Genomic DNA, 10318 nt, shown 5'->3' with positions numbered 1-10318 from the left:
GTCATATCAATTTATAGTCCCACATGTAATATTTAACAGCGGGGATTTCCTGGCAGTTTAACCAACAAGGTCTCTTGTTAAACTTTTGATCTTTGTCAATCTGATGGGAAAATACTAGTATCTCAAAGTGCTTTTAATTTGACTTTCTTATTACAATGTTAAACATTGTTTTTTTTCTGCCCAAGATCAAATTGTTTTACTCTGCCCAAGATCAAATAGTATTTTCTTTTCTGTGAACAGACTGTTAAGATCCCTTGCCTCTTGTTTTGCTGGAGTTTTGTTCTTTTTTTTTTTTTCCTAATGTTTTGAGGCAGTTCTTTACATGCGAAGCAAATTGTCTCTTTACCTAGGATGTGAGTTGCAAATACTTTTCCCCTGGCTCATTTTGTGCTTTGACTTTGCTTCTGGTGATTTCCGCAATTCTGAAAGTGTACTTTTTCCATCATTCATTCTTATACCCCCATGTCCTTGTTCATGCTGGTTCTTCTACCTGAGGGCCTTTTCTTTTCTTTTCTATCTGGAAACAGTTTTTAGAGATGGGGTCTCACTCTGTCACCCAGGCTGAAGTGCAATGGTGTGGTCATAGCTCACAGCAGTCTTGAACTTCTGGGCTCAAGCAATCCTCTAGGGTCAGCTTCCCAACTAGCTAGGACTACAGGTGCATGCCAGCATGCCTGGCTGATTGTTTTATTTATTTTTTTGTAGAGATGGGGGTCTCACTATGTTGTCCAGGCTGGTCTTGAACTCCTGGGCTCAAGCGATCTTCCTGCCTCTGCCACCCAAAGTGCTGGGATTACAGGCGTAAGCCACTGTGCCCGGCCCATGTGGGGAAATTTTCTGTTTATCCCTTTAGGCTTGATTCTTATGTCACTCTCCTCACTCCTTCCTGGATACTCCTTTTGTATTTTATCTTACTCTACTTGTCATGTTGCCTTGTTTTTGCTTGTACCTATCTGCCTCTCCTGAGGAGGAACTTGTTACCCTTCTTGTCTCTGCACTCCCAGCTCCTAGTACATAGTGCTTGCTCAACAGATGTTTGGTGCATTGACAGAGAAATCACTGGTAGCTGTTACTACCAATTCCGACTCCCTGCAGTGCTTCAGCTGATCCTGTTCCAGATGTGCACTGAATATCCTTTTGTTGAACACCAGAAATAAAGGGGATGGCTGAGGAGGATAGTCTTCAGTGGCCAAGGATATTTCTAGGTACTTTGCAGCACTCAGCAATAGGGAGTGGGCTTCTAGTCCCCCAAGAACTCTCACAGCCCTGTTTATCTTTACTGTTCAGGGTCAAATCCAAGACAAGTCAATGATCAGGAAAGACCTTTTTTTTTTTACAGTGAAGTTTATTTCAGAACCAGTGAATAGTATGGTCATATTTGCTCATTTATAAATATTCCCATTTAAATAATCTAAGCTTATATATTTTCAGTCTTAATTAAAGGACTTAATTTAAAGAGAGCTCACCAGTCCAAGTTGAATTGAATAGCTATAAAAACTGGGCTCTATTACAGACACTGCTACTTCTTGCCCCCCTTGAATAAATTAAATAGAATAATCAATAAAATAAACAAACAAATAAATAAATAGGGAAGCAGTTGCTCATCAGAATGTGGGAGCAAAGAACAGAGGGTTTCTTAGAACCAAATGTGGCCATGGTTTCTGTCAGGTGGGCTTAAGTGAGTAGGAGAGGTAAGAGAGGCCTGGCTCAACAAAGGGGCCGAGGATTGGCCCTGAAAGGAAGGAGCTGACTGTCCTGGCTGATGGACAGGAGATCTTCTTAGCACTGTCCTAAGGCAGGCAGTTGGGCACTGGTATAGACAACAGGAAAGTCCAGGCTATAGCCACACTCAAAACCTTTCTGTTCCCTTTCTGCCAGTCCTATGGATTGAGTCTACATTCAGCGCGGGACCTTCTGGGTACAGCTCTCTTTAGGAAGACACAAATTGCATGGTGAAGTCAGTTATATCCTGGCCACCTTTGGTCCCTCCCAGGAAGACGGGCATGTTTTCTGCTTGAGAGGTGCTGATGTACCAGTTGGGGAATTGGGCAGACTCAAATTCCAGCTTGTTATTGATTTCTATCTTGTTGAAGACAAATCGCTTTTCCATCTTCTTCTTTGGGTAATTTTTGGGATCTACGCTCTGCAGCAAAAGAGAAAGAAGAATTTTTGTGAGGCAAGGGACAAAGATGCCATGGGAAAGATGTTCTTTGGGTTGGCCAGAGAGGAAACTAATGAACGGGTCACAGGATCAGGAGCCAGACTCCTGAGTTATAACTGGGCCCCCAACTTTCTGTGTGGTTACTAAAAGAGCTCTTCTTCTTTTCTAAAGCTTAGTGCCCAATGCTGAGGAGCATAATATAATGTAGGTGAATTTTTTTTTTTTAAGTGAAAATTAGGCTAGAGCTTCTTGAAGTACCTATTTTCCAGGGGCTTTTTACTGTATTTTTCCCTATAGTCCTAGAATGACATCAACTTGGAAATGTAGCTTTTGCTGGGAAAGCTGGAGGTGATAGTGGTGGTGATTTTGGGAGTGGAGTGGACGTGATAATGGGATCCTTTAAGTCATTTATTTCCCAAAGTGTCTATCAAATGAGAGCAGCCCTAACAATATATAATCTGTTGGGGTCATAACTATGGTAGGATACAATAACATCAGAAAAATGATTTAATTTTCTGCAGCAGAATTGAAAGTTGCATGCATTTAAAAATTATGTTAAATTTATTTACATTAATGCAACATTGTCAAATAGACCTGTTCCCAGCTTTTCCTAGGGATGGGGGCGGGGAGAAGGTGGTTGTGAGTGATAGAAGGTGGTTATAAGTGATAGCTGGAGACTGAGAAGGGCTTCATTCCATAGCATTCACTTACCTCCAGCTGTAGAGTGGGCTTATCATCTTTCAACACGCAGGACAGGTACAGGTTCTTTGCCTTGAGGCCCAAGGCCACAGGTATTTTGTCATTACTTTCTTCTCCTTGTACAAAGGACATGGAGAACACCACTGAAGAAAGAAGGGGGTCTTGTGGTTAGGGACACAGCAGGGCAGGGTCAGCCCAACCCCTGGGCCCCATGAGTAGGACACATGTAATTTGGTATCCTCTGGTTCCTTGGCCTAAGAGACAGGATAACTTGACTTCTCACAGACAATATCAGGGTCATGTCATTGATTTAGGGTCTCCCTTCAAAGGCCTGAGGGTTTCTCAGAGCCTCATAGAAGTGGAAATGGAGAATGAAAGAGGGTCTACATCTTAAATGCTGAAGGAGGGAGGGAGGGAAGGAAGGAAGGAATGAAGGAAGGAAGGAAGGAAGGAGGGAAGCCATTGTGTCACTGGCTGGCAATGTGCCCATCCACAGGAGCAGTACGACTTGATCAATGTGGAAGGCAAGGAAAGAGGTGAAGCTGTACTTCTGCCGGAAATCAGGCACCAGAACTGTTTCAGGAACAGAGAGTAGCCCGTGGGAAGAAACTGGGAGAGGAGAGGCTGAGCTGGGAAAGTGGCTCCAAAAAGAGACACTCATTTTGATCTTCCTCACTCACAGCAGTGTCAGTTAGAGGCCCTGGGATCACTCTTACTACCCGATTCCAAAGAAACAGGATTTTCTTGGCCTGGCTGAGAGCAAATAGCTTCGCCCTGAGTGAGGCTGCCTTTCAAGGTCAGCAGCCTTAGTTGCCCACACTCCTGTGCACAGGCTTTGGCTACTGTGGCACGATGCCAGGAAGATCACCACAGCTCATGATGGGCTCACCGCACTTGAAACATTTGCCGGTTACAGTGGAGAGATATAAGTTCCTGCTGGGCAGTAAAATTTCCCTACAAGGAACCACCTGGCATTGGGTGGGACGGATGTTGGGGCAAGGGGGCAAGGCTAGGGAGGGGAATGGACACATTATCGCTCCAGCATTCTTGTTTCAGCCTCAACAACAGGAAGAGAGAACCCACAGGCAGTTAGGCCTTGTCCATCAAATGACCCCATATTGTGGAAGAATTGACATTGTACTATGCCCAAGAGACTTGGGTGGACAGGGTCCCGGGAGTGCTTGAGCCGTCTAATTTCTCAGGGTCACACTCCTGTTAACAAATGCACTGGCCAGTGCAATCAAATGTGCCATTTCTAGGACCAAAGTTTGTATATTCTTTTTTAATGTTTCTTTTCACTTATGTTGATCATTTGCCTTAAATTCACTTTCTACTTTGTTTGAAACATGGAGAATTAGCAAGCCGTCAGGAGGCCAGGCAGGGAAACCAGGATGTTTGCATTTACCTTGTTGCTCCAGATCCTGTCCCTGGAGGTGGAGAGCTTTCAGTTCATATGGACCAGACATCACCAAGCTTTTTAGCTGTGCATCCCGGAGTGTGCAATGCAGTGATCGTACAGGTGCATCATGCACATAAGCGTCGTTATTGCATGTGTCGAGGAAGATAGGTTCTGAAATGTGGAGCACATGTTGTTTAGGTATAAAATCAGAAGGGCAGGCCTTGTGAGGTGAGGCAGCAGAATTGATTTCTTGGAGGACACCTGAGCATATACGGTCAAAATCTGATGACAACACTGGTGAGGACGAAGCTGGGAGTGGGGTGACTAAGAACACTGGACCTGACACTATTAGACATGGGTTCCAGCTTGAGCTCTTTTACTGCTCACTGTGGACGAGCAACAGATCTACTCAGGTAAAATGGTGATGGTCATAACACTAGCCCACAGGGAGGTTACCAACGTCTGAACATCTTGGTGACAATGTAAGTGAAAGGCCCCTGAGAAAGAGTGAGGGAGTTGCAAATGTCAGTAGCAATCAAGATCTTCTTCAATAATAGTTTCCACTAAAGAGATGATTGCTTTGGTTTCCAGCCTTCTTTTTTTTTTCTCCCTGCTGGGCCTTCTACCTTTAAAGGGCTTCGGCTCTGGGGGAATTGAGTTGGCTGGTGCATGATGGCTTCTAAGAGGACACAAGTAGAGATCTACTGCCTGCTCTTGGCTAAGTACCTTCTTCAAAGATGAAGGGAAACAAGGTGTTCAGGTCATTGTCCTGGAAGGTCTGTGGGCAGGGAACCAGCATCTTCCTTAGCTTCTCCATGGCTACAACAACCGACACGGCCTGCCGGAAGCCCTTGCTGTAGTGCTCGTGGGAGATTCGTAGCTGGATGACGCCATCCAGAGGGCAGAGGTCTAGATCCTGGAAGGAGCACTGCAGAGAGAGTGAGGGAGGGAACCTGGTGAGGTGGTCCTGCCAGGAACCGTGCTTTGACATCAGAGAGGACAAAGCTCAGAGAGGAGGAAGGGGCTTGAAAGAATCCTGAGCTTCTAAAGATCATCCCTCTCTGGGCCAGGCGTGGTGGCTCATGCCTGTAATCCGAGCACTTTGGTCAGGAGTTCAAAACCAGCCTGGCCAACATGGTGAAACCCCTTCTCTACTAAAAATACAAAAATTAGCTGGGTGTGGTGGGGCACGCCTGTAATCCCAACTATTCAAGAGACTGAGGCACGAGAATCGCTTGAACTTGGGAGGCAGAGGTTGCAGTAAGCCAAGATTGTACCATTGCCCTCCAGCCTGGGCAACAGAGTGAGACTCCGTGTCATAACATAAAATAAAATAAAATTAATAAAATAAAATAAAAAGATTATCCCTCTCTGAAGCTCAAGGAGGTTAAGGGTGTACTCAAGAGCACATGGCAGGTTAGAGGCAGACTCAGGACTAGAATGTGGGCTTTCTATCACCTTACAGGCTATTCTTTTAGAATAAATCCCATTTCTACCTTGTTCATCTTTTTTGTACATGCCTCACCTACACCATACATGTATACGTTTTCTATATCTTTTTGTATCCCTAATGCTGTCACACTCTGATTTGCTTTATCATGCTGATGACCGTAACATTTTCCATTCACCTATGCTCACTCAGCAAGTATTCAATTTTTCTACACCATTCCTTTTTTTTTCTTTTTCATAACACTGTCTCATAGGCATTCTGCAAATCCTGTAAGAGTAGTTACTTTTTGTGAAATGTTACCACTTTCCTCTTATTCGAGGAAGCTCAGTATTAAGGCTTAACTGAGGTTGCCTCAAGGCATGATAATGGTTCAAAGGCTTGAAAGACAGTTAAAGAGACCTCTAAGTGCACAAAAGGAAGTTGAGCAGGAGAGAATTTCCTGCCTGGAGCAGAGCCAAGCTGCTGGAAAAGGCAATGGGGGCAAAGGCCAGGCAGACAAGCCAATGGGCTCCTCCTACAGCTGGAGCCAACCAGTTATGCCAGTCTTAGGACTTTTAAAGAAATATGTTTTTAACAAGACTGAGGACTGGATTATGAGGCTAGGGGAGGCTGTCACAAACTGGAATAAAATAAAGCCAGAGAAAAGTGGCTGCCTCCTAACCTGCACAACTGCCCTAGCTAGGCTGATGGCTGGGCCACCTAGAAAAGGTTACTGAGCATCATATAAAACAGAAGGGACGGCAGGAATATAACATGGCTCTCTGTAAGGATGAGTCTGAAAAATGCTCATTTGCTGCCCAAATGCCCTTAGCTACAACTGAAAATATTTCAAAACTGAAGGTTGCTGGATGCTGGCATCTCAGAGATCATCCAGCTCAGCCCTTTATGTTTCAGATGAGGTCCAAAGAGGGTAAAATGACTTGTCAAGGTCACACAGCAAGTGAATGGTTTTCTTTCAAGTCTCAATTAATCTTTTTGTTTACATCATCTATGTCTTGTTACTATAAGCTTCACCCCATGGAGCAAAAAACTATTCTACTCAAAAGGGGTAGACATATGTTAGTTCTCAAGATCATCTCTTGATTTCAGAGTTTAACTCAAGTGATTGGCATAGGCTGAACCCATCTCCTAAAAGGAGAATCAAATTTGTGTTGAAGACTTGGCTGTCTTCCTACTACGAAATGGGAAACCTTATCACTCCTCCTCCCCTGTCACCACCAAGTGTGGCCACAACCACCACCACCACCATTAGTGAGTGATTATGATGATATGGTGACCAGGTGGCCAGGTCAGCAAGTGGTGCATCCTGTGTCTCACTGGAAGAGGTTAAAGTTGTTCTAAAACAAAATACCATGGCATCAAAGTGGCCCAGCACTCTTTTCTTTGAGCTTTCCCTGTGTTAGAGCCCTTCTTTGGGTTGGGAGCTAAACCCACAGTCTTACCTTCATCTCTTTAGGGCCATCGACTTCAAAGAACAAGTGATCCTCGTTGCCGCTGTAATAAAAACAGGGACATGTCTCAATTATGTCTTCTAAACAGGTTTATTTTTCCTTCCCTGTGTACAAGACTTGACTGTTGATAAGAAACTGCAAACAACCTGTCACTCAAAGCTGCCTGAAAACACCTGGCAAGTTCCACAGTGATATGTGCAGAACAGTCTAGAAGGCAGATTCTAGGCCTGGCAGGTGGGCACCCTGGGTGCTCCCTGTCGGATCTTGAGGCCTAACCTCTAGCCCAGCAGAGTCAGCTAAAATCTGAGCTCTCCCTCTCCCTCCAAGCCACACTTTGCAAAGGGATTCCTTGTATTGTCAGCTTGGAATCTTTTCTCCCCATTTGCCTGTGCAGGAAGCCCTTGCAACAACACTTCTGGATAGCCTCCAGACCCCAAGGCTGGAGGGACTTATAATGGGAAAGTAGTGTTTCAACCAGATTTACTTGGAACCCTGTTTGCCACTGAAAGAGGCAATTTAGGGGGAAAATCTTGTCTCCAAGCACAGATAACACTCTACTCTTGAAAGAGGAGCCCTGCCTATGTTACTTGTCTCAGTGTCCCCACTGACCTGTAGTAAGCCATCATTTCACTGGCGAGTTCAGGTACTTCTGCCATGGCTACTTCAGATACCTGTGTAAAAAGGAGAAAATGAGTGAATTCCCCATGATGGCTACGTTCACGTGTGATTTCTCTCAGCACCCAGTACATGGCAGGCATGCAAATAAGTGATCTCTGAGTGAATGAATGAATGTATGAAAGAGAAGTCCTTTGGGTGTAGAGAAAAGCATTTACTAAACCCAACCCCAGCTAGCAATGTATTTGCTAGGAGAGCTGGAGCAGAGGTTTTGACGCTAACCTTTAGGGTATCAGCTGCTAGGTAAGCAGTATTCATTCCCAGAATATTTCCCCAGTCATAAGCATTATATTACACCTGGCATTTTTGCAAAATGCTGAGAGAGGGAGGCAGAGAGGGAGGGAGGAAAAGAGGGAGGATGAGGGGGTGGAGAGAGAGCGAGAGAGAGAGAGAGAGAGAGAGAGAGAGATACACACAAAGAGGGAGAGAGACAGAGAGGCTCCCTTAGCACCTAGTTGCAAGGAAGAATTAAAGTCATACTTGAGCAATGAAGATTGCTGAGGAGAATCCCGGAGCAGTCTGTTGTGCCTTGTGCGTCGAAGAGATTTGCTATCTGCCAGTTTCTCCCTCGCTGTTTTATGGCTTTCAAAAGCAGAAGTGGGGGTCTGAGAAATTTCTCTGTTGAATACCTAATTTCGCAATCAAGTTAAAGGAAAGGGGAAAAGAAAAGAGTATTGGTGGAAGCTTCTTAGGGGAGGGGACTAATAAACTGAAATAATTCTCTGGTTCATGGAAGGGCAAGGAGCAAACTATGACACATTTTGCAAATGTATCACTATGCAAATACGCATTGTTGTTCCGACAGCCATTGTGCAGTTGTCCACATTAAAATACTGGATTTTCCTAGGTTAGAAGAATGTTTAAATTTAGGACATCTGGGACAAAGTGGAAGACACACAGATTTATACATGCAAATACTTTTCTTCATTCACTTCTTTGTACTTAAGTTTAGGAATGTTCCCACTTAGAGATGGATAAATGGATACAATGAAGGGGCAGTAGCCCTCCCTGTCTGGATTGAGGGTGTGGGTCTCTACCTTGGGTGCTGTTCGCTGCCACAGGAACTCTCTGTCAATTGCAGGAGCCTCTGGGGAGACACTTGACCTTTCTTGGATGGGGCAGGGAACATACGGTATGCAGGGTTCAGGCTCCTGACAGAGTTGGGGCAACCCTGGAGATAAGCTCTCACAACCCTGCAAGACCAGGTGCTGTTACCCTAGCCAATCTCATGGATAAACCAGATCAATGCCAGATGATCTCTGCCTAAAATGATTTTTTGGTGAACTCTGAAAAGTGGAATATTGTTTCTGTAAGAATATCCATCTGAGACTCTATCTCATGGTAATACCAAGAGTTATCAGTTTCTCTTTAACCAAGATGCCAGCAAAGTACCTGCTCCAGTGTACTGCCCAGGGGAGCCCTCCATTTGTAGAATGAATGAGAGTCCAGGTTATGAACAGTGCCTGGAGTCTAGGAACACCCTCCTTTGCCTCTTTGACAGGTCTGCATTGTAACACTTCTTTTTTTTTTTTTTCTTTTTTTTCTGAGACAGAGTCTTGCTCTGTCGCCCAGGCTGGAGTGCAGTGGCGTGATCTGGGCTCACTGCAAGCTCCGCCTCCCGGGTTCACGCCATTATCCTGCCTCAGCCTCCCCAGCAGCTGGGACTACGGGCACCTGCCACCACACCCGGCTAATTTTTCGTATTTTTAGTAGAGACGGGGTTTCACCGTGTTGGCCAGGATGGTCTCGATCTCCTGACATTGTGATCCGCCCGCCTCGGTCTCCCGAAGTGTTGGGATTACAGGCATGAGCCACTGCGCCCGGCCCGTAACACTTCTTGTAGCACTTACAGCACTGAATTGAAACCTTGCTCCCTGTTCTGGCTCCTCCGGGAAGCTATGAAATCTTTTTGAGCCAAGTCTAGCACAGTGCCTAGCAGGTACATTCAGGTGGTAGAGTTTGCTACTTGAATGGGTGAATGGGAATTTGACAGCATTTTTATTCAAATTAGTATGTGCCAGGTATCGTGCTCGCTCTGCTTTATCCAATGGAGTGAGCCCTTGTGCAAGTATTTGAGGCACGAGGGAAATAGGCTCTACTGTGGGACAAAGAGCATTTCATGGACTTGCTCGCCAAGCAGCCTTCTGAGTTTTAATTTGGCTCCCAGTATCTTGATATCAGGAGGCAGTCACAAGAACTCCATCTTTAGTAAGTTATATTTTCCACAGGAAATCTAAAAGCTGTTCAACATGTTAGTTTCCTATGAATTTGAGAAGCAATAATCCATTCCTAACACTGAGCCTTAATGAAATTTGGTATCTGGTCCTGCAGATAGCTAAAGGCCCTGTCTGGGTGGCCTAGGGGACTCCTCTGTTTTGCCGCCACAGGATCCACTTTGCAAATTAACCACTGGTTCCCCCATTGTAGGAACTGCCACCTTCCTCAGAGTCTCCTTCCTTCCTTCCTTCCTTCCTTCCTTCCTT

General features: G+C 45.1%; 1 protein-coding gene across 3 annotated transcripts; it reads right to left on the bottom strand.

The window, feature by feature from the left end:
• Nucleotides 1-1336: 1336 nt before the first annotated feature.
• Nucleotides 1337-8514, bottom strand: IL1B (interleukin 1, beta). Of its 3 annotated transcripts, none has more exons than XM_011953067.1 (7): nt 8316-8514; nt 7770-7831; nt 7152-7203; nt 4986-5187; nt 4266-4430; nt 2869-3003; nt 1337-2143 (listed from the first exon to the last, which is right to left on the bottom strand). In XM_011953067.1, exons 2-7 carry the CDS (start codon nt 7814-7816, stop codon nt 2070-2072), a joined length of 675 nt encoding a protein of 224 aa, XP_011808457.1. In that variant the 5' UTR covers nt 7817-7831; nt 8316-8514; the 3' UTR covers nt 1337-2069. The 3 variants fall into 3 exon arrangements, with proteins under 3 accessions (XP_011808457.1, XP_011808456.1, XP_011808455.1); XM_011953066.1 differs by having other exon boundaries at nt 2873-3003; XM_011953065.1 differs by lacking the exon at nt 8316-8514 and adding an exon at nt 8058-8302 and having other exon boundaries at nt 2873-3003.
• Nucleotides 8515-10318: the final 1804 nt, after the last annotated feature.

The sequence above is a fragment of the Colobus angolensis genome, unplaced genomic scaffold (assembly GCF_000951035.1).
Source record: "Colobus angolensis palliatus isolate OR3802 unplaced genomic scaffold, Cang.pa_1.0 Scaffold356, whole genome shotgun sequence".
NCBI lineage: Eukaryota > Metazoa > Chordata > Mammalia > Primates > Cercopithecidae > Colobus > Colobus angolensis.
This window is presented reverse-complemented; position numbering and strand designations above follow the sequence as displayed.